This window comes from Macaca thibetana, chromosome 19 (assembly GCF_024542745.1).
Source record: "Macaca thibetana thibetana isolate TM-01 chromosome 19, ASM2454274v1, whole genome shotgun sequence".
Classification (NCBI taxonomy): Eukaryota; Metazoa; Chordata; class Mammalia; order Primates; family Cercopithecidae; genus Macaca; species Macaca thibetana.
The window spans coordinates 35,914,858-35,941,066 of record NC_065596.1 but is presented as its reverse complement, the minus strand read 5'-3'; the positions used below and the strand labels follow the sequence as shown (position 1 = coordinate 35,941,066).

Sequence of the window (26,209 nt, the reverse complement as noted above, 5' to 3'; positions counted from 1 at the left end):
CCACGGGGGTGGGGGGCGTGTCTGGGACTTGGCTGGACTGTTGCCATAGAAACAGCTGGAAGACCTGCCCACCACCAACTCCCACCTCTCTTCTCCATCACCTTTTCTCTTTTGAGACAGGGTCTCACTCTGTCAACCCAGGCTGGAGTGTGGTGGTGCAATCACAGCTCCCTGCAGCCTTGATCTCTGGGGCTCAAGTTATCCTCCCACCTCAGCCTTCTGAGTAGCTGGGACTATAGGTGCGCACCACCACCCGCGGCTCATTTTTTATTTTTTATTATTTTATTTTATTTTTTGTAAAGACAGGGTTTTGCTGTGTTGGCGAGGCTGGCTGGTCTCCTGCTTGAGCGATCTGCCCACCTTGGCCTCCCAAAGTGCTGGGATTTACAGGCGTGAGCCACCGCACCCAGACGACCCTTTCTCAGCCTGTCTCCCTTCTGAATAGTTAGCGGCAGCAGCAAACGCTTTCTCATGTCACCTGCAGTATGCCAGGCACCGTTCTAAGCTCTTTACACATATTTACTCAGTTCATCCTCCTGACCATTCAGAGATAACCATCCTCATCCCCATTTTACAGATGGGGGAACTGGGGCACGGGTAGCTTAGATAAGAACCTGTCAGTGTCAGGCAGCCGGCAGGAGGTCCAGCCGGGTGATGAGCCACCCTGCTGTGGTTGTGGTTCAGCTGTGGACAGAGACACTTCAAACCTGACGCCATAAGCATGGTGTGCGTGCGTGTGCGTGTGCCTGTGTGAGAGAGGAACGAGACAGAGAGCGAGCACGCGAGAGAGCACCTGAGATCCGTTGATTACCAGATCTAAATAAAGGAGAGAAATTGGCATTTGGGGGCACTGAGGACAATATGGGTGTAAGTCAGTGGTTCTCCACGGGGGCCTCCTCGAAACAGGTGGACTTTTGGCAATGCCTGGAAGCATCTTACATTGTCACAACTCGGGGGGATGCGGTGCTCCCGGCATCGAGAGGGCGCTGCTAAACATCCCACAGTGCTCAGGACAGGCTCTCACCACAAAGCAGCATGGGTCCCCGAATGTCAGTGCTGATAAACCGTGCACTGCCTCTTCCCACTTGCCTGGTCTATAAACTCAAATTCTCAACTTCTCTCTCTCCTCCTCCCTCCCTCTCCTCCCCCTTCTCCTCCTCCCCTTCTTTTCTCCCTCCTTCCTCGTCTCCCTGACTCCTCCTTTCCCACCCACCCCTCATCTGTCTCCCTTCCTTCCCTCCCCGGCCCCCACTCCCCTCGACACCCTCCCTTCCCCTCCCCTCCCTTCCCTTCCCCTCGCCACCCTCCCCTCTCCTCCCCGCGCCTCCCTTCGGCTGCCTCCCCTGCCCTCTCCTCTTCTCCGCCCCCGTTTCTTCTCCTTACATCGCGCCTCGCCTCGCTTCTCGTCCTAATGTCTGCACACCCCTCTGGTGTCTGTCGACCCTCCCAATCGCTTCTCCCGCATTCATCTCTCGCCTGATCCCGGTTCTGTCCGCCCATGCTCATTTCTCTCCCCCAGCCGTGCCCAGGCGCGTTTCCATTGCTCTCCCATTGTCGCCCACCGCGCGTGGGGCGGCCAACTTGGGCCCACGCAGCTCAGCTCCCTCCGCCCTTCCTGCCTCCTGGAGCCTGTTGCTCCCCACACTCTGCCGGCCCCCGCCCGCCCTCCCCAGCCTCTCTGCCCACCCATCTCCACGCTTCTCACCCTCTGACCGGCTCTCTCCCGCCCAGCGCTCCAACCTCTGCTCTCGTTCTCCCCGCAGCCTGGCGGCCCGGTGCGACCCCTGCACGCCCCATGCCGGCCCTCCTGCTCCTCGTACTCCTGGCCTCTAGCGCCGGCCAGGCCGGGGCGCGCCCGTCCAACGCCACGAGCGCCGAGTCCGCGGGCCCGCTGCCCGCCCTGCTGGCGCACCTGCGGCGCCTGACCGGGGCGCTGACGGGCGGCGGGGGCGCAGCGAACCCGGGCGCCAACAGCACGAGGACCGGCCCCGCGAGCGGAGCGGGCGCGGCGGCCCGGGCGCCCCCTCCCGCCGAGCTCTGCCACGGCTACTACGATGTCATGGGCCAGTACGACGCCACCTTCAACTGCAGCACCGGCTCCTACCGCTTCTGCTGCGGCACCTGCCACTACCGCTTCTGCTGCGAGCACCGTCACATGCGCCTGGCGCAGGCCTCCTGCTCCAACTACGACACGCCGCGCTGGGCCACTACGCCGCCGCCGCTAGCCGGGGGCGCCGGGGGCGCTGGGGGTGCGGGCGGGGGGCCAGGGCCCGGCCAGGCCGGGTGGTTGGAAGGGGGCCGGACGGGGGGTGCCGGGGGCCGCGGGGGCGAGGGCCCTGGTGGCAGCACAGCCTACGTCGTGTGCGGGGTCATCAGCTTCGCCCTTGCCGTGGGAGTCGGCGCCAAAGTGGCCTTCAGCAAGGCGTCCCGTGCGCCCCGGGCGCACCGGGAGATCAACGTGCCCAGGTGCGTGTGCTCTGGGGCGGGAGGACTGCGAGCCTGGGGCGGGGCCCAGCAAGGGAGGTGGAGCCGTCCAAGGAGGAGGGGCTACAGGGATAGGGCGTCTTCAGAGACCCAGGTGGCGGCCTCCGGCGGAGCTGAAGGTGGGCAGGGGCTGAGAAAGCCGTGCCAGAGCCGACCCGGCTATTGCGGAGTGATGCAGGGAGCGGGAGAAGCTCAGGCTCTCATTCATCGACACATATTTCTTGAGTATCTTCTGTGGGCCAGGAGCTGGGGATACAGGAGTGAACAAAACAAGGTCTCTGCCATGGTGGAAAAGCCTAACTTCCAAATCCAAGTTCACGGCCCACAGGCTGTGTGACAGTGGACGCGTTACTTAACCTCTCTGTGCCTCAGTTTCCCGTCCGCACAATGAGACTAATCATCGTCCCCATCTATTCCGATTGTAATTAACTGAGTTGATTCGTGCAGAGTCCTGGCACACCGTAAGTGCTCATTAAATATCAGCGGCCCAGTCCGTAAGCAGGCAAATGCATGTGCTGTATAATTTTAGATGACTGCTGTGAAGAAAATCAGCGGAAAGTGTGGAGGGAGAGGGCGCTGGATTAGAGGAAGTGATCCGAAAAGGCCTCTGAGCAGAGACCCAAAGGGAGGGAGCGAGCCACGCAGGGATCTGTGGGCGAGAGGTTTGGGGCAGGGGAACTGCGTGCAAAGGCCCTAGGTGGCCTGCAGGGCAGGGAAGTGCCCGTGCAGCTGGGGGCGGTGGGCAGCAGGAGGTGAGGAGAAGCAGGTGGGCCCGGGTTTATTCTAAGTGTGATGGGGCCACTGCAGGGTCCTGAGCTCAGGCGTGATGCCATCTGTCCATTTTAAAATTATGCGAGCTGCGCGTGAGACTGGGTTGTACGGGGCTAGGGTGGGAGGGGGGAGACCCGTGAAGGGGCTGTTGCAATGATCCAGGCGAGAGATTTCAGAGGTGGTGAGTAGTGGTCCGATTTGGGATATGTTTTGGAGGTTCGATCCGTAGGATTACTGAAAGGGATGAAGTGGGGGGAAAAAAGAAGAGTCAAGGTGATTTAATGTTTGAGGTCCGCATCACTGGGAAAATGGAGCACCCTTTGTTGCCATGGGGAAGGCTGCAAAAGGAACGGGAATGGGGTCCCAGATTCAGGGTGGGGTGAGCCCACAGGGAAGTGAGAGGGACCACAGAAGGGGTGGGGTCCACACGAGTTAAGGCAGCAGCGCTTCAAGCAAGAAGCGTGGCCCGAGAAAGGGGGTCGTTCGAGGGGGCGTGGCTAACGAGAAACGGGAGTGGCCAATGGCGAAAAAAGCAGGCTGAGTGACAGGTTACCCAAGGGCGAGAGCAGGGAGCGGAACGAAGCCTGGGCCCTCCCTGTACCCCTACCGCCCCCAGACCCCAGGCCGCTGACCACCTCTCTGCCACCTTTAGAGCTCTGGTGGACATTCTGAGACATCAGGCGGGGCCTGGGACCCGCCCGGACCGGGCCCGAAGCAGCTCCCTGACCCCGGGGATCGGCGGTCCCGACAGCATGCCCCCCAGGACGCCCAAGAACCTCTACAACACCGTGAAGACCCCCAACCTCGGTGAGTGGAACGTGGGATCCGGCGCAGCCTCCGTCTCTGGCCACGCCCCCTCATCCTGTAGCCCCGCCCTCCATGGCGGCTCCACCCCCATCACCCCGGACCCGCCCTCACCCCTCTACGCCCGCCTGGCACCGCCGAGTCCTGCGAAAGGCGGACGGGGGCTGGGAACTCCGTAGAGACCCAGACCACCTCCTTGCCCTCCTGTGCGCTCCAGTGGGTGGGCTCCATGGGCACCTTGGTGATGTAGGTTTAGACTTTCTCAAGCCCCTGCGCTCAGTGTCAGACCACCCGACAGCCAACAACACACAAGGGCTCAACTACCAAATTCGAATTTGTCAAGAGCCAGACCGACTGGGTTTGAATCCTGACTCTGCCACTGTGTGACCCGGGTCAAGTGACTTCACCTCTGTGGGCCTCAGTTTCTCCATCCGTAAAATGAGAAGCATGACAGTACTCACTTGATGGGGTTATTGTGAAGAGCAAATGAATTGGTGAGACAGGTGTTTAGAATAATGTGTAACACAGGCAAAAATACCATGTTAAGGGTGGGCTATTGCTGTTGTTAAATATATATAATTATATCTTTAAAATAGGATATATCATATTTAATATATATTACTTAAATATGATCTATATCATTATAATTTATGATGAGTGCATCAGTGGAGAAGTCCAAGGAGCTGTCAGGGGGACTGAGAAGATGTGGTCTGGTTCGGGGGCAGGAGGGCTTCTCTGAGGAAGAGGTATTTGAGCAAAGGCCTGGAGGAGGAGAGGAGTTACTGGGGCTGGGAAGCTCTGAGTAGCAGAGCTTGTGAGGTGGCCAGACTTGAGGACAGGGAGAGGGTGGTTGGTGACCTCCAAGAGGGCCTTGAGTGCCAGGCTGAGCTAAGGAGCTCTGCCTCTGTCCTGAGGGTGATGGAGAGCTGCAGAGGAGTTCGAGCAGAGGAGCAACACAGTCAGCAGTGGGTGGAAGAACTGGTCCTCTGGAACCCATGCGAAGGGGAGAGATGAGAGGAAAGAGGCCCAGGAGGAGGCTGGGATGATGGTCCAGGCAGCCAGAGGACGAGGACGGAGCTGGGGTCAGCGGTGGAGAGGAGAAGAGACATTTGAGCTGGATCTTGAGGCAGATGGGAAGAAGGGCTTCAAGGCAGTGAGAACAGCATGGTGGCATGTGCAAAGGCCCTGTGGCAGGACCACACTGGGCTCACTGGAAAGAGCAACGTGGCTTGAGGGAAGGGATGGGAGATGGGGCTGCAGACATCCAGTGGGTCCAGGTTTTGAAGCCTCAAACACCATTCCTGGGTTCAACTTTGTCCCGTGGGTGATGGCGAGCCATGGGAAGGCTCTTGAGCAGTGGAAGGGCAGTTACTTCGGTGAGGCTGATCATGGAGATGGATGGGCTGGATGGCCAGAGGCTGCTCTGGCAATCCAGGAGGGAGAGGACAGATCAGGGCAGAGATTCAGATATCAAGAGGAACCAAGAGGACATGGGTGGGAGGTGAAGAGAGGTAGCAAGGTGACCCCCTCAGATCTCTAGCCTGGGCACCAGGGAGGGGGGTGCTAGGAGCTTGGGACAGACCACTTACCCATCCCTGAGCCTATGCCCACTCTTTCCACCTTCAAGACCCCCAGCCTCAGTTCATGTGGCCAATGGCATGGGTTGATCTGTGGAGCTCTAACGAGGTCCTGCATGTGGGGCCAACCTTGGGGCCAGAGTCCTTCCCAGAGATCAGGGCCGCGGTGCCAGCTGGGGGTCAGCGATGGCAGTGACGTCACCTCCCTTCTCGGTCCCCCCAGATAATCTGCACCACAACTACCTGCACCTCAACGTCAACAGCCCCAAGCACCACGCCGCCACACTGGGTACGGACGAGGGGCTGGCTGCGGGAAAGAGCAGGGCTCCTTCCCTTCCCCCTTTGTGTTGGGCCAGCCATGCCAGGTGCCCAGTGTAGAGCAGGAGCGAGACCACTGTGAGCTCAGTCCTCATGGCGCTCATGGTCTGGCCAGGTCACCAAGTGAACCTGCCTCCTCGTGTGGACGCCGAAAGTGGCATCTCTCTCCCACATGGTTGAGGAGAAGGTGCATGGAGCCTGGGGCCAGGCACTCAGTGAATGCTGACAAATGCCTGGTGCCCCCTTCTCGGGGCCCTCTTCCCCAGCATCAAGCCTGTCTCCTGGAGAGGAGGGGGTGGGGTGAGAAGAGGGAGCTTGAACTGCTGGAATTATGATGGGCTACAATCTCAGATTTCTTTTTTTTTTTTTTTTGAGACGGAGTCTCGCTCTGTCGCCCAGGCTGGAGGCTGGAGTGCAGTGGCTGGATCTCAGCTCACTGCAAGCTCCGCTTCCCGGGTTTACACCATTCTCCTGCCTCAGCCTCCCGAGTAGCTGGGACTATAGGCGCCCGCCACCTCGCCCGGCTAGTTTTTTGTATTTTTAGTAGAGACGGGGTTTCACCGTGTCAGCCAGGATGGTCTCGATCTCCTGACCTTGTGATCCGCCCATCTCGGCCTCCCAAAGTGCTGGGATTACAGGCTTGAGCCACCGCGCCCGGCCTACAATCTCAGATTTCTAACTGCCCAAAGAACTGCTGGGTCTGAGGGAGGAGGGGCTGGGGGCCTGGACTCCTGGGTCTGAGGGAGGAGGGGCTGGATGCCTGTTTTCCTGAGTCTGAGGGAGGAGGGAGCTGGGGCCTATACTCCTGGGTATGAGGTAGGAAGGGCTGGGAGCCTGGACTCCTGGGTCTTAGGGAGGAGGGGGCTGGGGTCTGGACGCCTGGGTCTGAGGGAGGAGGGGCTGGGCCTGGACTCCTGGGTCTGAGGGAGGAGGAGTTTAGGCCTGGATTCCCGGGTCTGAGGGAGGAGGGGCTGGGGGCCTGGACTCCTGGGTCTGAGGGAGGAGGGGCTGAGGCCAGGATTCTTGGGTCTGAGGGAGGAGGGGCTGGGGGCCTGGACTCCTGGGTCTGAGGGAGGAGGGGTGGAAGTCTGGACTCCTGGGTCTGAGGGAGGAGTGACTGGGAGTCTGGACTCCCGGGTCTGAGGGAGGAGGGGCTGGGGGTCTGGACTCCTGGGTCTGAGGGAGGAGGGGCTGGAAGTCTGGACTCCCGGGTCTGAGGAAGGAGGGCCTGGGGACCTGGACGCCTGGGTCTGAGAGAGGAGGGGCTGGGGGTCTGGACTCCCGGGTCTGAGGGAGGAGGGGCTGGGGGTCTGGACTCCCGGGTCTGAGGGAGGAGGGGCTGGGGATCTGGACTCCCGGGTCTGAGGGAGGAGGGGCTGGGGGCCTGCACTCCCGGGTCTGAGGGAGGAGGGGCTGGGGATCTGGACTCCCGGGTCTGAGGGAGGAGGGGCTGGGGTCTGGACTCCCGGGTCTGAGGGAGGAGGGGCTGGGGGTCTGGACTCCCGGGTCTGAGGGAGGAGGGGCTGGGGGCCTGCACTCCTGGGTCTGAGGGAGGAGGGGCTGGGGGTCTGGACTCCCGGGTCTGAGGGAGAAGGGGCTGAGGCCTGGATTCCTGGGTCTGAGGATGGAGGGGCTGGGGCTTGGACTCCTGGGTCTGAAGGAAGAGGGGTTGGGTTTCTGGACTCCTGTGTCTGATGGAGGAGGGGCTGGGAGCCTGGACTTCTGGGTCTGAGGGAGGAACCTGACTGACCCTGGCCCTGCCCCCTCTAACCCAGACTGGCGAGCCTTGCCGCCGCCCAGCCCCTCCTTGCACTACTCCACGCTGTCCTGCTCTCGGTCCTTCCACAACCTCTCGCATCTGCCCCCGTCCTATGAGGCTGCTGTGAAGTCCGAGTTGAACCGCTACTCCTCCCTCAAGAGACTGGGTGAGTCCTAGCAAGGGCAGCGGGCGGTGACGGGGAGGGGCGGGGCCAGAGTCTGGGTTCAGGACCATGGACAGTGGCCCAAGCGCCTTCCAGTGCTTTAGATTCTCTCCCAGGTTTTACTAACCAAGTTCGTTCTAGAATTACCTGATGTACTTTTGTATCAGAATCACTTCTGGTTTGCTTCTTTTAAGTGCAACCTTCTGGTCTCCCCTCCCAGGACTTATTATTGTATTAATCAGGACTTGGACTTGCAATTAATAGAAATACAACTTAAGTTAAAGGAAAAAAAATACGTTGACTTGATCATGGAAAGCCTACAGGTCACCAGATTGCAATGTAGCCGCTGTGGGGGCCCAAGAGCTGTCTCTTAGCTCTCTACGCAACCGGCGGGCCTCATTTTCAGACAGTCTCCCCTTGTGGTGGAGACGATCGCCCTGCAGATGTTCAGGCTGCCGTTCTACCAGCTCAGGGACCCTGGCAGAAAAGAGTCTCTGGCAACAATTCTGGCAAAAAATCCCAGGCCTGGATGCCACTGGTGCAAGTTGGGCCACATGCCCATCCCCGAACCCATTCCTGCGACTCTCAAGGACATTTTGCAGTCTGTGGCCCATCTCTGGCAGTGGAGCAGCCTTCAAACATCTTAAAATGAGAGCCTCACTAGGAAACACTTGTTCTTCTTTGTTACCATTATGTTTTCAAGACAGGGTCTCACTCTGTCACCCAGCCTGGAATGTAGTGGCATGATCATAGCTCACTGCAGCCTCTACCTCCCCAGGCTCAAGCGTGATCCTTCCGTGTCAGCCTCCCGGGTAGCTGGAACTAAGAGCTTGTGCTGCCATGCCTGGTTAATTTTTGTATTTTTTGTGGAGACGGGGTTTCACTGTGTTGCCCAGGCTGGCCTCAAACTCCTGGGCTCAAGCAAGCCACCCACCTCAGCCTCTCAAAGTGCTGAGATTACAGGCGTGAGCCACCATACCCAGCCATAAACTTTTTTTTTTTTTTTTTTTTTTTTGAGACAGAGTCTCGCTCTGTCGCTCAGGCTGGAGTGCAGTCGCATGATCTCGGCTCACTGCAACCTCAACCTCCTGAGTTCAAGTGATTCTCCTGCCTTAGCCTCCTGAGTATCTGGGATTACAGGTGCATGCCACCACGTCTGGCTAATTTTTGTATTTTTAGTAGAGATGGGGTTTCACCATGTTAGTGAGGCTGGTCTCAAAGTCCTAACCTTGTGATCCACCTGCCTCGCCTCCCAAAGTGCTGGGATTACAGGCGTGAGCCACTGTGCCCAGCGTTTTTTGTTTTGTTTCATTTGGTTTTTTTGCTTTTTTTGAGATGGAGTTTCACTCTTGTTGCCCAGGCTGGAGTGCAATGGCACCATCTCAGCTCACTGCAACCTCTGCCTCCTGGATTCAAGTGATTCTCCTGCCTCAGTCTCCAAAGTAGCTGGGATTACAGGCATGCGCCACCACTCCCGGCTAATTTTTGTATTTTTAATAGAGACGGGGTTTCACCATGTTGGCCAGGCTGGTCTTGAACTCCTGACCTCAGATGACCCACCTGCCTCAGCTTCCCTAAGTGCTGGGATTACAGGCGTAAGCCACCGTGCTTGGCCCAGAAACGATTTTCATATTGTGACCCGTGAGACACACACACACATATATGTATATATTTTTAATTACAGGAAAGCTTTGAAATTTTTTATTACAGACATTTGCAAACATATATGCAAGTAGAGAAAATTACAAAATGAGCCCCAGGTTCCCATCACTCAGCCTTAATAATTAGCCACATTTTGTTAATCTATACTCCCTCCACCCCACTTTTTGGTGGATTCTTTTTGTTTGTTTGTTTGTTTGTTTGTTTGTTTTAAGAGACAAGATCTCACTCTTTTGCCCAGGCTGGAGTGCAGGGGTGCAGTCATGGCTCACTGCAGGCTCTACTTTCTGGACTCAGGCAATCCTCTGACGTCAGCCTCCCAAGTAACTGGGACTACAGGCATGAGCCACCATGCTTTAGCTAATTTTTTTTTTTTTTTTTTGAGACGGAGTCTCGCTCTATCGCCTAAGCTGGAGTGCAGTGGCCAGATCTCGGCTCACTGCAAGCTCCACCTCCCCGGTTTATGCCATTCTCCTGCCTCAGCCTCCCAAGTAGCTGGGACTACAGGTGCCCGCCACCTCGCCCGGCTAGTTTTTTTTGTATTTTTTAGTAGAGATGGGGTTTCACCATGTTAACCAGTATGGTCTCGATCTCCTGACCTTGTGATCCGCCCATCTCGGCCTCCCAAAGTGCTGGAATTACAGGCTTGAGCCACCGCACCTGGCCTAGCTAATTTTTTTTTTTTTTTTTTTTTGTAGAGATGGAGTCTCACTATATTGCCCAGGTTGGTCCTGAACTCCTGGGCTCAAGAGACCCTCCTGTTCAATCACCCAAAGTGCTGGGATTACAGGAGTGAGCCACCTTGCCTGACCTTGGTGGATTCTTTTAAACTAAATCTCATCCTTTAATATTTCAATCACACACACACGTCTGAAGTAAGAATTTCATGAACCATCACTTACCTCCGATTCCCTTATTACATAAACACTTTCTGATAGTTTTCTCTTTTTTTTTTTTTTTTTTTTTTTTGAGACGGAGTCTCGCTCTGTCGCCCAGGCTGGAGTGCAGTGGCCGGATCTCAGCTCACTGCAAGCTCCGCCTCCCGGGTTCACGCCATTCTCCTGCCTCAGCCTCCCGAGTAGCTGGGACTACAGGCGCCCGCCACCTCACCCGGCTAGGTTTTTTGTGTGTGTGTGTATTTTTTAGTAGAGACGGGGTTTCACCGTGTTAGCCAGGATGGTCTCGATCTCCTGACCTCGTGATCCGCCCGTCTCGGCCTCCCAAAGTGCTGGGATTACAGGCTTGAGCCACCGCGCCCGGCCCCTAGTTTTCTCTTCTGGTCTATTTGATTTCATTTTTCAAAATGCTGCTCCCTACCCGCAAAATCAACTTCACAGCGTAACAGGTCACAACTCCAAGTGTGAGTCACATTGCCCCAGGATGAGAGGGGATCAGTGGTCCCCCAAAAGCAAGAGTTGGGTTGGGTTCTACTCCCAAAAAGGGATACGCAGAGGCAAGGGAGAAGAAGAGGAAGTCCTCCACATCTACTGACCCAGCATTGTGAGCTGGGCCTGGGAATCTGCATTTTGGCCACACAGCTAACCTGATGCCCGGTATCCTTGTGGGGCGACAGACCTGCATGGGAGCGGGGTGTGAGGAGGTGGGAGGGGGAGGGCTCTGGATGCGCAGGGGACCCACCGCTGTGGCTTTTCCCCCTCTCCCCGCAGCCGAGAAGGATCTGGACGAGGCCTACCTGAAGCGCCGGCCCGTGGAGTTGCCCCGCGGCACGCTGCCCCTGCACGCGCTGCGGCGGCCGGGCACCGGGGGCGGCTACCGCATGGAGGCCTGGGGCGGCCCCGAGGAGCTGGGCCTGGCGCCCGCGCCCAACCCCCGGAGGGTCATGTCCCAGGAGCACCTGCTGGGCGATGGCGGCCGTTCGCGCTACGAGTTCACGCTGCCGCGGGCGCGCCTCGTGTCGCAGGAACACCTGCTGCTGTCCTCGCCCGAGGCCCTGCGCCAGAGTCGCGAGCACCTGCTGTCGCCCCCGCGCAGCCCCGCGCTGCCCCCCGACCCCACCGCCCGGGCCAGCCTGGCCGCCTCGCACTCCAACCTGCTGCTGGGGCCCGGGGGGCCCCCCACACCACTGCGCGGGCTGCCGCCGCCGTCCAGCCTGCACGCCCACCACCACCACGCCCTGCACGGCTCGCCGCAGCCCGCCTGGATGTCCGACGCCGGCGGGGGCGGGGGCACGCTGGCCCGCAGGCCGCCCTTCCAGCGCCAGGGCACGCTGGAGCAGCTGCAGTTCATCCCGGGCCACCACCTGCCCCAGCACCTGCGCACGGCCAGCAAGAACGAGGTGACTGTCTGAGGCCAGGGCCGGGGCTGGGGGGCTGCGGCCTCCCGGGCCCCCCGTCCCAGCCGGGATCCCCCGACACAGGCGCACACACACCAGGGGCCTGGGGCCCAGATCAGCCCTTGGACAGGAGTCAAAGCCTCCTTCCGGGATGTCCTGGCAGACAAGATTCCTCCTCCTATTAGGTCACTGCTTGAGCCAAGGCCTCCTTCCCATGATGTCATCCCAGAGGAAGAGGCCGGCCCATGACGTCATCGCTAGCAAAAATGTCTGTGTTCTGTGATGTCATCACAGGGACAAAGCCTCCTTCCCATGAGGTCATCCCAGAGGAAGAGGCCGGCCCATGACGTCATCGCTAGCAAAAATGTCTGTGTTCTGTGATGTCATCACAGGGACAAAGCCTCCTTCCCATGAGGTCATCCCAGAGGAAGAGGCCGGCCGGTGAGGTCCTCGCTGGAGGCCATGTCCATGTTCTATGGGGTCCTCAGAGGCTTCCTTCTTGTGGTGTAATAACAGAGATGATGCCTTGCCCCATGGCATTCGATCCTGTGGTGTCACTGCAGAGACAATCTCACCTCTAACTCCAAGGCCTCTTTTGGCATCATCGCCATGGGGAAGAGATTTTCCCCCTGTGTCTTTGCAGCAGAGAAGATGCCTGTGTCCTATGATGTCATCGTTACGGACAAAGCCATCTTCCTGGGACACGTCGCAGGGGAAAATGCCTCACCAATGTGTCCTCACTAGACCTAAGGTCTCCTTTTCACCACGTCATCACAGGGACCCCGCCTCCTTCCTGTGATGCCATCACCAGAGAAGGTGCCTTGCCCTATGACGTCATCAGAGGGACCGTGCCTCTTCCTGTGATGTCATCACCAGACATGACCACCCACTCTGGGACCTCTCCAGGAGCAGGGCCCCTTCTGCACTGTCGCCCAGAGGCTACGTGCTCTGAGATGGCACGAGGAGAGGCCTCCATTGCTGCCACCATGTTGTAGAAGGCAGGGCAGGCCCAGAGTCCAGGACAACCCCAGGGAAGATGCCAGGGAGCAGAGAGGAGCCCTGTCCTGAGATGTTGTCTAAAGGAAGCATCGCTGGGGAGCTGCCCATGTGGAGGGCCTCCTCCAGAAATGATGGTCTGTGTAGGCTGTTGGCAGTGAACCCCCTACCACAGTGCTGTGATGGCATCACCAGAGCTTCCTCCTCAGAGGCACTGCCCACTCTGGGAGGCCATCGGTATTGATGGTGTCACCAGAGTTACTGCCTTGGCCCACCGTGACTCAGCTTGGTTGCTCCCTCCCCAAACCCAAGGGACATGCCCAGCAGGATCTCTGCTAGACCCTCTAAGAGGAAATGGGGCCTTGGATCCCATACCTGTGCTATGACTCCTGGGAGACAGAACCACCAGATGCCCTTCTGCTCCCAGGAGGCCACCCTGGATCACCAGGATCCTGGAGTCCTGGCACTCATAGGTGTCCTATAGCCTGGCCTCACTCTTCTTTCTGCCATATCTAGAGACAATCACCTCTGTCAACAAAGTCCTAGCCTTCTACTGGGGGGAGGTGCTTGAGGTACACCTACTCTTGCCCTCACTGACACTGTCAGCACCACACAATACCCGCCACTCATGATGGCACTGCACCCGGGGTCAAGTGTTACCCATGTCTGAGGATGGAATCCTTTCCCAGGATTCCCTATGACCCCCAACTATGGTAACATCTTCTTCCAGGATTTACCATGACTAATGGTGTCACTATCTCCCAAGACTCTCCATAGCCAACGGTGTCACCACCCTCCATGATTCCTCACAACCACGGTGTCATCATCTTTCAGGAGCCACCACAGCTGACGATGTCATCATTTCCTAGATCCCACCATGACCAATGATGACATTACCTTCCAGAATCCACTATGCCTGACACAGACATCCTCTACTGAAATCCACTAGGACTGATGATGCCACCATATCCCATAATCCCTCATGATTTTGGTGTCATCACCTCCCACGACAGAACCATGGTGTCATCCTCCCAGGATCCACTTCAACCATGGTGTCATCATATCCCAGAATTCATTACACCTAAGAGTGTCATGATGTCATCACCTGCCAGATCCACTTTAACCGTGTGTCTTCATGTCCCAGGAGTCACCATAGCTATTATCAGTTCTCAGGATCCACTCCAACCATGATGTTATTATCTCCCAGGATCCATGAGATCCAATGCTGTCACCACCCACTAGGATCCACCATAACCCTATGTCATCATCTCCCAGGATCCATGAGGTCCAGTGCTGTCACCACCCACTAGGATCCACTTCAACCCTGGTGTCATCGTCTCCCAGGATCCATGAGGTCCAGTGCTGTCACCACCCACTAGGATCCACCATAACCCTGGCGTCATCATCTCCTGTGATCCATGAGATCCAACGTTGTCACCACCCACTAGGATCCACCATAACCCTGGTGTCATCTCCCAGGATCCATGAGGTCCAATGTTGTCACCATCCACTAGGATCCACCATAACCCTGGTGCCATCATCTCCTGTGATCCATGAGATCCAGTGCTGTCACCACCCACTAGGATCCACCATAACTCTGGTGTCATCCCAGAGTCCACTGCAACCATGTGCCATCACCCCCCAAGAGCCATCATCTTAGGAGCCAAGTACCATGACGGGCTGTATTTCAGTTGTCCTCTGGGGCCGCATGGTACTTACAGTAGTTCACTTAAGGGGAACCAGCATAACAGGCCATATTCCCGTTTCCACAAAAAGGACAGGGGCGGGGCCAGCTGCCCCCCTCTGATGACTTCACCCCCACTCTGGCCCTCCTTATGTCACTGCCTCACTCCTGACTGAGGATGTTGCCTGGATCAACCCCACCACAGATGTGGCCTCAGCCAACCTCACCTTACCCCCGGTGAGGCACCCAGGCCCCTCCTGACAGCAGCGCTGCCCCTCACCCAGCCATCTGACTGGTGACAGGGTCAACCCAGAAACCTCTCATCATCACCAGAGGGGAAGCATTTCAACCCTCAGGTGACACCACTGCCCCCTGCCCAGTCCCTGTCACTGGGGCCCCTACCAGGATCAGCTCTCTGCTGGCCCCGGCCAAATTCTCCTCAGATATCCCCGACCCCCGCAGGATGGGCCAAAGCTGGTGACCAACCTGGGGCCTTCAGGGCTGTCTTCTGCTGGCCACATCCTGCAGCAGGGACGCTGGAGAGCAACGGTCCCTGCCAGCACATCTGCAGGGGCCAGGGGTGCTCCCTCACCTCCCTCCCTAACACCCTAACACCGGGGGAGCCTCCAGGGGCGGCAGGAAGTCCCCAGCACCCACTGCACAATCTGCCCTCAATTCTCTTTGTACATAGCCATGTTGCGGGGGCGGCCATTCCCCCACTCTTAAAGGGCTACACGCCCCTCCCCCAGCCCCTAGGGCAAGGTGGGGGGGGTCTCTTCTTCCTCCCCTGGGCCGTCCCCCTCCCTCTTATGTCTCCCCGCAAACATTGGCACCTCACCCTCCTTCTTGTCAGGAGCTTGGGGCAGAGAGCTGGCCCTTGGCTCACACCACAGCGAGGAAACAGCACACTGAGGAAACGGGGCGGTTACCCAAATCTACCTAGGCCCTGGTGCCAGTTCAACCCCACAGCTTCTAGCTGCTCTGAGGAGCTTCTCCCATCCCTTCCGGGGCCTCCCCAGCCCGACACCGCTCAGGCCGACTGTGACTTCCCCAGAAAGGAGCCAGCTTGAGCGCCCACCCCCTCGCAGCCCCCACCCAGTCCCCTCCCCTCTGCTCCACACCTCCGTGGAACACTCAGCTTTCTCCAGCCGCCAGGATTTGGGGGTTCGGGCCTTTCAGCTTTTGTATCCCCCTCCACTAGCTCTAGGCCAGCCTGGATTCCAGGAATCCCGCCCCCAGCCCTGTCCCCATTCAGGTGGCACAGGCTGCCTGACCCTGGGGCCTTGATCTGACCTCAAATAAGCCATAGAGGGGAGAAGTCTTGAGGGGTGGGAGCCGGTGTGTACTGACAATTCCCCTCCACGTGTCCTGAGCTGGGACGTTGTCATCTGCCCCAACACATGCAAATGCACACAAATCCATGCATACACAAGCACGCACAAACACGCGCACACACACACACAGGCATCTCCCTTTCTGGCTGGGGGAGCATGGGAGGGGGCGGTTCACAGGGAGAAGATAAATAGTTCCACACCTGAAGACCCTCCAACAGCTTCTGCCTCCTTCCTCCTCCCTTCCTTTCTCCACTCCCCTCTCCAACACTGGCCCCTTCCCCAAACTGATTCCCTGGTGAGGAAAGCCAGAGGAGCTGTGACTTGGTATTTTTTGGAATAAATAGACATTTTCCTGATCGAAGTTCTCAAGGCTTACTGTGGAGAAAGGATGGATTTCCATCCATGTTTGTGGGTCACAGGGGAGGCCCCCTGGCCTCCAACGTGTAGCTGGGTGTAGCAGGTGGGCAATGTGCCAAAGGATGGGCTTCTAAGCATTTGTTCCCAGGCCAGGGCCCACCACCAAGAGGAGGGGTCAGGGACTGGAGGTGGGGGTGCACTGTAGGGTGCTTCTAAGTTCTGGGTTTTGTTCTAAGCCCTCTGTCATGCCGGGCGCGGTGGTTCACGCCTGTAATCCCAGCACTTTGGGAGGCCGAGATGGGCGGATCACAAGGTCAGGAGATCGAGACCATCCTGGCTAACACGGTGAAACCCCATCTCTACTAAAAATAAAAAAAATAAAAATAAAAATAAATTAGCCAGGCGTGGTGGTGGGCGCCTGTAGTCCCAGCTACTCCGGAGGCTGAGGCAGGAGAATGGCATGAATCCAGGAGGCAGAGCTTGCAGTAAGACAAGATCGCGCCACTGCACTCAAGCCCGGGTGACAGAGCGAGACTCCATCTCAAAAACAAACAAACAAACGACAACAACAAAAAAAACACCTTATGGCTCACAGTTCTGGAGGCCGGAAGTCCAACATCAAGGAGGTGGCAAGCCGGCCAGGCGCGGTGGCTCACGCCTGTAATCCCAGCACGTTGGGAAGCCGAGGCAGGCGGATCACCTGAGGTCAAGAGTTTGAGATCAGCCTGGCCAACATGGCAAAACCCCATCTCTACTAAAAATACAAAAAAAAAAAGTTATCTGGGTGTGGTGGCGGGCACTGTAATTCCAGCTAACCAGGAGGCTGAAGCAGGAGAACTGCTTGAGCTTGGGAAGCAGAGGTTGCAGTGCACTGAAATCCCATCACTGCACTCCAGCCTGGGCAACATAATGAGACTCTGTCGGAAAAAAAAAAAAAAAAAAGTAAAAAGGAGGTGGCAGCAGGGCTGGTTCCTTCTTCCTCAAGAGGGGATCTGCTCAGGCCTCTCTCTCAGGCCTGGTGCTTGGTTGGTACCTTAGGCATCCCTTGGTTTGTAGCTGCGCTTCTCCCTGTCTTCACATAGTCTTCCCTCTGTGTGTGTCTGTCTCTGTATCAAAATGCCGCCCCCCACTTTTTGTTTTTTGGGGTTTTTTTTTTTGAGATGGAGTCTCTCTCTGTCACCCAGGCTGGAGTGGCGCGATCTCAGCTCACTGCAACCTCTGCTTCCCGGGTTCAAATGAGTCTACTGCCTTAGCCTCCCCAGTAGCTGGGACTACAGGTGTGCGCCACCACACCCAGCTAATTTTTGTATTTTTAGTAGAGATGGGGTTTCACCATATTGGTCAGGCTGGTCTTGAACTCCTGACCTCATGATCTGCCCACATCGGCCTCCCACACTGCTGGGATTACAGGCGTGAGCCACCGCGCCCGGCCCAAACTCCCCTTTTTATGATGACACTGGCGATGTTAGATGAGGAGCCATGAGGAGACTCCCAGGTAACTTCAGCTTACCTCGTTCATCTGCAAAGACCCTCTCTCCAAACGAGGTCACGGCCACAGGGACAGGGTCGTCAGGACTGGACTCAAACGTCTTTTTTGAGAGACATAATCCGGCCCGTAAGAGGAGGTGTGGCCTGGTGCTGTCCACTGAAGTGTCCATTTTTATGCTAATTAGGAAGCATTTTCCAACTGGACATGGTGGCCCACCACCATAATCCTAGCACTTTGTGAGGCTGAGGTGAGAGGATTGTTGAGGCCAGGAGTTCAAGATCAGCCTGGGCAACAGAGCACAACCTCATCTCTTCTAAAAATTTAAAAATTGGCCAGGTGTGGTGGCTCATGCCTATAATCCCAGCACTTTGGGAGGCCGAGGAAGGTGGATCGCCTGAGGTCAGGAGTTCGAGGCTACAGTGAGCTATGATTGCACCACTACACTCCAGCCTGGGCAACAGAGCGAGACCCTGTCTCAAAAGTAAAAAATAGCCAGGCGTGGTGGCTCACGCCTGTAACCCCAGCACTGTGGGAGGCTAAGGCAGGTGGATTACTTGAGGTCAGGAGTTTGAGATGAGCCTGGACAATGTGGTGAAACCTTGTCTCTATTAAAAACATAAAAATCAGCTGGACGTGGTGGCGTGCACCTGTAGTCCCAGCTATTTGGGAGGCTGAGGCAGGAGAATCACTTGAACCCGGGAGGCAGAGGTTTCAGTGAGCTGAGATCGCGTCACTCCAGCCGGGGTGACAGAGCAAGACTGTCTCAAAACTAAAAAATACGAAAAGGAAGCATTCTCCCTGCCTGCTTCCCTCTCCCACCCAGTGCATTAAAACATTTGCGCAGTGCGGACTAGAGTTGCCTCCTTGCCTTAGTGCTTGGATGCAGACTCTGGCCAAGAGGGGAGGTTCCTCTATGTACCAATTTTATGAACTTTAGGAAAATTCTCCCTAGATGCAACTAAATGTTTGTCTCTAAGCTGCAGGCTTTCACCTTGCATCTGAGGGTTTGTTGGCACATCACTCTGGAAAGAGAATTGGAGAGACACACACAAAAGACAGGTAGAAAAATACCACGAGGCAGCAACTACCCATCCCCAGTTTGAGACTCCAAGGGGCACCGTTGAATTTTATTTTCTGCTATGCCAGTTCACTAATTCAGTCAACAAAATACAGTGAACGGCACAAACAAGGTCCTTGTTCTTGAGGAACAAGTGAATCCATGGAAGTCCCTCAGTTCTCCCACAAACCTCTCTTGGCTTCTGTTCCTGGCAACCAAATGCACCCTGACAATGACAGTGATTGTAATGGGGAAAAAATTAGAAAATCCAGAGAAACAAGGAGAGAGCAAAATGGAGATCTCCTGATTTCTTGCTGCTCAGAGTCAAATGCTGTTTGCATTAGCTATGTTTTCTTCTAGAAATTTCCTTTTTTTTTTTTTTTTTTTTTTTTTTTTACAAATCAGCCTTCCTATATATAGACTGCTCTGTAACCTCTTTTCTCTTTTATTTCTTTTTTAATTTTGTTTTGTTTTTTGAGACAGAGTATCGCTCTGTCACCCAGGCTGAAGTGCAGTGGCGCGATCTCGGCTCACTGCAACCCCTGCCTCCCAGGTTCAAGCGATTCTCCTGCCTCAGCCTCCCAGTAGCTGGTATTATAGGCACGCACCACCATGCCTTGCTAATTTTTGTATTTTTAGTAGAGATGAGGTTTCACTATATTAACCAGGCTGGTCTCAAACTCCTGACCTTGTGATCCACCTGCCTCAGCCTCCCAAAGTGCTGGGATTACAGGCATGAGCCACCGTGACTGGTCCTTTTTTTTTTTTGAGATAGAGTCTCGCCCTGTCTCCCAGGTTGGAGTGCAATGGCGTGATCTCAGCTCACTGCAACCTCTGCCTCCCGGATGCAAGCAATTCTCGTATCTCAGCCTCCTGAGTACCTGGAACTACAGGCCTGTGCCACCATGCCCAGCTAATTTTTGTATTTTTAGTAGAGACCAGGTTTCATCATGTTCACCAGGCTGGTCTCGAACTCCTGACCTCAGAAGATCTGCCCACCTCGGACTCCCAAAGTGCTGGGATTACAGGCGTGAGCCACCATGCCTGGCTCTACTTTTTTTTTTTTTTTTTTTTTTTTTTTTTTTGACAGAATTTTTAAATTCTGCAGTAGGAGAATCACTTGAACTCAGGAGGAGGAGGTTGCAGTGAGCCAAGATCGCTGAGATCGCCGAGATCGTGCCACTGCACTCCAGCCTGGCTGGTAGAGTGGGAAAATAAAGAAAAGAAAAGAAAAGACAAGAAAAGAAAAGAAAAAAGCAGAAGCAGAAGCAGCAGAAATAGAAGCGGAAGCAGAAGTGGAAAGCGGAAGAGGACGAGGAAGAGAAAGAAAAAGAAAAAAGAATTTAAAAAAAATGTAGAGATGGGAATCTGGCTATGCTGACCAGGCTGGTCTTGAACTCCTGGCCTCGAGCATTCTCCTACCTCAGCCTCCCACAGTGTAATTTAAATGCAAATGGTGCAGACTTTGCCTGCCATTCCCCTCACTAAGCATATGCCAAGGCGCGCGCCGAGATGGGCGACTGGAGTGTCATTCCTCTCCCTCGGAGGGTGATTAGCTTCCCACTCTGAATCGGAACTCCAGTGCTTCCGCGTATGTATTTTCACTCCTCATGGACGCCGCATGCCAGCCAACAGCTTCATTTGTGTTCCACAAGAGAAGAGCAATCTGCTCCACACCCACCGTGTGCGGGGCGGGCAAGTCAAGGATAAGATCTGACATGAGCATTCTGCCTCCGAAGTTCGCCTTTGTAACCTAACACTCGCTCAACTGGCAACCCCACCGTGCCAATAAAGGCAGCCTCTCGGCAGCTATTCTTAACCCGCATCTGACGGGTGGGCTTGGGAACGTCTCCAATCTATGCCAGATGTTGTGTGCAGGCTTTTTCGTTTCACTTTGCTTGACTTTATATTTTGAAATAATTTCAAACTTACAGAACAGTCAAAGAACTTCTGCGTCATTTTCACCAACTCACCATTTGTTACCACCATATGACATCACTGTATGACTTTCTTTCCATATAACATCACTGTATGGTTTTCTTTCTCTATAAATATGCATCTCGGGCCGGGCGCGGTGGCTCAAGCCTGTAATCCCAGCACTTTGAGAGGCAGGGGCAGGTGGATTGCTTAAGCTCAGGACTTCGAGACCAGACTGGGCAACATAGTAAAACCTCATCTCTACAAAAAATAAAATAAAATAAAATAAATACAAAAAAATTAGCCAGGCATGTTGGCATGCACCTGTAGTTTCAGCTACTCAGGAGGCTGAGGTGGGAGGATCACTTGAGCCCAGGAGGTGGAGGTTGCAGTCAGCCAAGATCACACCACTGCACTCCAGCCTGGACCACAAAGCCAGAACCTGTCTCAAAAAAAAAAAAAAAAAAGCCAGACATGGTGGCTCAGGTCTGTAATTCCAGCACTTTGGGAGGCTGAGGAGGGTGATCACCTGAGGTCAGGAGTTCGAGACCAGCCTGGCCAACATGGTGAAACCCCATCTCTACTAAAAATACAAAACATTAGCTGGGCATGGTGCAGCCATGATATAGGCACGCGCCTGTAATCCCAGCTACTCCCTAGGCTGAGGCAGGAGAATCACTTGAACCCAGGAGGCAGAGGTTGCAGTGAGCCAAAATCACGCCATTGCACTTCAGCCTGGGCAACAAAAGCGAAACTCCGTCAAAAAAAAAAAAAAAAAAAAAATGCCAGGAGCAGTGGCTCACGCCTGTAATCCCAGCATTTTGGGAGGCCAAGGCGGGCGGATCATGAGGTCAGAAGATCAAGACCATCCCGGTTAACATGGTGAAACCCCGCCTCTACTAAAAATACAAAAAATTAGCCGGGCGTGGTGGCGGGTGCCTATAGTCCCAGATACTCGGGAGGCTGAGGCAGGAGAATCTCTTGAACCCAGGAGGTGGAGGTTGCAGTGAGCTGAGATTGCGCCACTGCACTCCAGCCTGGGCGACAGAGCAGAGCAAGACTCCGTCTCAAAAAAAAAAAAAAAAAAAAAAAAAAAAAAGATCATGTTTTTTTCTACGGAGACATTTGGGAGTAAGCTGCGTCCATCACATCCCTTTGCCCCAGAGGCCATTCTGAAGAACAAGGCTCTCTTACACATCCACAGCATAATTACACACTCGAGAATTTCACATCGGCCAAGTCCATGTTTGAGTTTCATCAAGCGTCCTTCAGAGCAGCTTTCGGTTTGTGACACTCCAGGATTGTGTGCTGCATCCAGCTATTGTGCTTCTTGAATTGCCTTCAATCTTAAACAGTTACTCATTATTTGTCTTTCTTTTGTATTTTCAATTTTTATTCTTGCACACAACTCACGCAGAGATGAAAGAGACTTTTTTTTAAGAGATGGGGGTCTCACTATGTTACCCAGGCTGGAACTCCTGGGCTCAAGCGATCCTCCTGCCTCAGCCTCCCAAAGTGCTGGGATTACAGGTGGCAGCCACCACGCCCAGCCCAGTCTTTGTCTTTCTTAATGCTGATTTTTTAAATAATCCAGGTAGGCCATTTTATAGAATATCCTTTGCATTTAGGCGCATTTGATGTTTCCTCATGATTAGATCTGGGTTACATGTGTGAGAGAGGAAAACCACAGAAGTGACAACAGAGTCTCAGCGCTTTGGCTGAAGGAAACCCATGCTCTTATCCTTCCTGAGTTCACGTGCTCAGGGCTCATGTGTTCACGTGCTCAGAGCTCAAACGAGGCTCACTGCAGCCTCAGCCTTCTGGGCACAAGTGATCCTCCCACCTCAGCCTCCCGAATAGCTGGGATTACAGGTGCACACCAACGTGCCCGGCTAATTTTTAAGCATTGTTTTTTATTAGAGATGGGCGTCTCACTGTGTTGCCCAGGCTGGTCTTAAACTTCTGGGCTCAAGCCATCCTCCTGCCTCAGACTCCCAAAGTGCTGGGATTACAGGCGTGAGCCACTGCACCCGGCCAACAACAGAAGTCTATTTCCTCAGTACTGGAGGCTGGAAGTCCGAGATCAAGGTGTCAGCTACCCAAAGTGCTGGGATTACAGCCATGAGCCACCACACACAGGCTGATGCTATGTAGTTATCTTTTTTCTCCTCAAACTTTCACCTGCTGCTTTGGCCTCCACTGATGATTATCTTGGCTGAATCAACTATTTTTGTTTTTTTCGAGATGGAGTCTTGCTCTGTCATTCAGGCTAGAGTGCAGTGGCATGATCTTGGCTCACTGCAACCTCCGCCTTCCTGATTCAAGCAATTCTCCTGCCTCAGCCTCCCGCGTAGGTGGGATTACAGGCATGTGCCACCATGCCTGGCTAATTTTTGTATTTTTAGTAGAGACAAGGTTTCACCATGTTGGCCAGGCTGGTCTCCAACTCCTGGCCTCATTATCTGCCCGCCTCGGCCTCCCAAAGTGCTGGGATTACAGGTGTGGACCACTGCGCCTGGCCATTCCCTTAAATTTTCTTTAGGATGAGCTCTCAGAAGGTGAGTGACAGGTGCATTTTGAGGACTTTTGCTAGACAATGCCAACTACAACTCAGCAGACCTGTGCCAAGTCCACGTATGTGAAGATGTCCGTGTGCTCCCACCCTCCCCAGCACCGGGCATTTCTCCGTTTAAGCTTCGTGTGCATCACCAGTGTCGGTTGTGCAGTCATTACAGGAAACTCCCAGTGCACTCAAGAAGTCTCGGCCTTGTGCTCGGGGATTTGCGAAGCAGGACTGACCCGGGCAATGCATTTAATGACTGGCGTGTCTGTCACTAGAGGGAGCACCCGAGCCACTTAAGGGCCTATTTTCGCATTGCTAAGGGCCTCTCCCACCCAGGAGAGTTCCAACTTCAGCTCCAGAGGCACGGAGGAAAGTAGTTCTTGTCAATTACCTACCCCAGCGTGTGCACACACCTCAAGCTGGGAAGGTCACAAGTGTCTGCTCAGAAGTATTCAGGCACTAAGGAGCAGAGAACCTGCTACCAACCACAGACCAGCAGACTCAGAACCTCAGGAAAGGATGCTCAACCTCACAGGGAAGAAAGGAGACGCAAATAAAAGCCGGGACACCCTTGACTTGCCCATGATGCTGAATCTTTTGAAGACTGCTCATCTGCAGGCTCACTCCTGTGAGGGGACTTGGACACTGGCAGTTTCCTCTGCCTGAAATGGCCTTTCTCTGGATTCCCACAAAACTTGCTCTCTTACTTCCTTTAAATTATTATTATTTTAAACAAAGTCTTGCTGTCACCCAGGCTAAAGTGCAGTGGCATGATCTCAGCTCACTACCACCTCCACCTCCGCTTCCCGGGTTCAAGTGATTCTCCTGCCTCGGTCTCCCAAGTAGCTGGGACTACAGGCATGAATCACCACGCCCTGCTGATTTTTGTATTTTTAGTAAAGACGAGGTTTCACCATGTTGGCCAGGCTGGTCTCAAACTCCTGTCTTCAAGTGACCCGCCCACTTCAGCTCCCCAAAGTACTGGGATCTGGGTTTACAGGCATGAGCCACTGTGCCCGGCCACTTCCTTTAAATCTTTATTCAGATGTTACCTTCTCTAGTAAAATTAGTTCTACCCTATTTAAAACTGTCCCCCTTGGCTGGGTGCAGTGGCTCACGCCTGTAATCCCAACGCTTTGGGAGGCCGAGGCGGGCGGATCACGAGGTCAGGAGTTCAAGACCAGCCTGGGCAACATGGTGAAACCCTGTCTCTATTAAACATACAAAAAATTAGCCAGGTGTGGTGGTGCACGCCTGTAATCCCAGCTACTGGAGGCTGAGGCAGAAGAATCGCTTGAACCTGGGAGGCAGAGGTTGCAGGGAGCCGAGATCATGCCACTGCACTCCAGCCTGGGCAACAGGGTGAGACTCCGTCTCAAAAAAAGAAAACTGTACCCCCACACCGGGCATGGTGGCTCACGCCTGTAATCCCAGCACTTTGGGAGGCCGAGGTGGCAGGATCATGAGGTCAGGAGTTCAAGACCAGCCTGGCCAACATAGTAAAACCCCATCTCTACTAAAAATACAGAAATTAGCCGGGCATGGTGGTGCCCACCTGTAGTCCCAGCTACTCGGGAGGCTGAGACAGAAGAATCGCTTGAACCTGGGAGGAAGAGGTTGCAGTGAGCCGAGTCCACACCACCACACTCCAGCCTGGGCAAAAGAGCAAGACTCCGTCAAAAAAAAAAAAAAAACTTTCCCCCGCCACAACATTCCTGAACCTCCTTAGCCTACACTAATATTTATAGCAATTAATATCTTTATTCTACTTTTCAGACAGGGTTACCCAGGCTGGAACGCCATAGCGTGATCACAGCTCACAGCAGCCTCAACCTCCTGGGCTCAAGCAATCCTTCTGCCTCAATCCTCCCAAGGAGCTAGGACTATAGGCATGTGCCACCACTCCTAGCTAATTTTTAAATTTTTTGTAGACACAGGGTCCTGCTATGTTGCCCAGGCTGATCTCAAACTCTTGAGCTCAAGTGATCCTCCCGCCTTAGCCTCCCAAAGTGCTGGGATTGCAGGCATGAGCCACTGTGCATTGCCAATATCTTTTAAAACCACCAACTTGACTTACCTATTAGCCCAGGACTTTCCCAGTGTGAGCAGGCGAAGGCCTGCATCCTGGGCTGCCACTCGTCCCAGGCAGACTTTTAGTCTCCCCACTGGAATGGAAGCCCTAGAAGGGCAGGGATTTTGCTTCCTATCTTGTTCTCGGACGTGTCCCAAGCACCCAGAACAGTGCCCGGTGTGTATCCCGTGCTAAATAAATATAAGTTAAAGGAGCAAGTCACATCTTGGGAATCATGGTGAAACCCTGTCTCTACTAAAAATACAAAAATTAGCTGGGCGTGGCAGCGCACGCCTATAATCCCAGTTACTTGGGAGGCTGAGGCAGGAGAATTGCTTGAACCTGGGAGGCGGAGGTTGCAGTGAGCCCAGATCACGTCATTGCACTCCAGCCTGGGCAACACGGTGAGACTCTCTCTAAATAAAATAAAATGAAATAAAATAAAATAAAATAGGGGCCGGGCACGGTGGCTCAAGCCTGTAATCCCAGCACTTTGGGAGGCCGAGATGGGTGGATCATGAGGTCAGGAGATCGAGACCATCCTGGCTAACACGGTGAAACCCCGTCTCTACTAAAAAATACAAAAAATTAGCCAGGCAAGGTGGCAGCACCTGTAGTCCCAGCTACTTGGGAGGCTGAGGCAGGAGAATGGCGTAAACCCGGGAGGCGGAGCTTGCAGTGAGCCGAGATCGCACCACTGCACTCCAGCCTGGGCGACAGAGCGAGACCCTGTCTCAAAAAAAAAAAAAAAAAAAAAAAGAAGAAGAAGGGGGCACAGAAGCACCACTGCACTCCAGCCTGGGCGACAGAGTGAGACGCCATCTCAAAAAAATAAATAAAATAAAATAAAATAAAATAAATAAATTTAATTTCTCATTTTTTTTTTTAATAAAGACAAGGTCGCCCTATGTTG

At 54.6% G+C, this 26,209-nt stretch overlaps 3 protein-coding genes and 1 pseudogene across 3 annotated transcripts in view; 3 read left to right on the top strand and 1 right to left on the bottom strand.

The window, feature by feature from the left end:
- ZNF580 (zinc finger protein 580) overlaps positions 1 to 3,868 on the bottom strand; it is a 209,189-nt gene extending 205,321 nt beyond the window's left edge. The window contains exon 1 of the mRNA XM_050771851.1: positions 3,865 to 3,868. The gene's annotated coding sequence lies outside the window, so the exon portion shown is untranslated. The remainder of the gene's footprint in view (positions 1 to 3,864) is intronic.
- ZNF579 (zinc finger protein 579) overlaps positions 1 to 26,209 on the top strand; it is a 179,262-nt gene that overhangs the window by 138,554 nt on the left and 14,499 nt on the right. The window lies entirely within an intron of this gene.
- SHISA7 (shisa family member 7) lies at positions 1,366 to 12,164 on the top strand. The gene is made up of 4 exons (XM_050771712.1): positions 1,366 to 2,466; positions 3,908 to 4,062; positions 7,730 to 7,879; positions 11,203 to 12,164. The coding sequence occupies exons 1-4, from the start codon at positions 1,499 to 1,501 to the stop codon at positions 11,841 to 11,843; spliced, it is 1,914 nt and encodes a 637-aa protein (XP_050627669.1). The 5' UTR covers positions 1,366 to 1,498; the 3' UTR covers positions 11,844 to 12,164.
- LOC126943248 (uncharacterized) lies at positions 12,158 to 14,551 on the top strand (annotated as a pseudogene).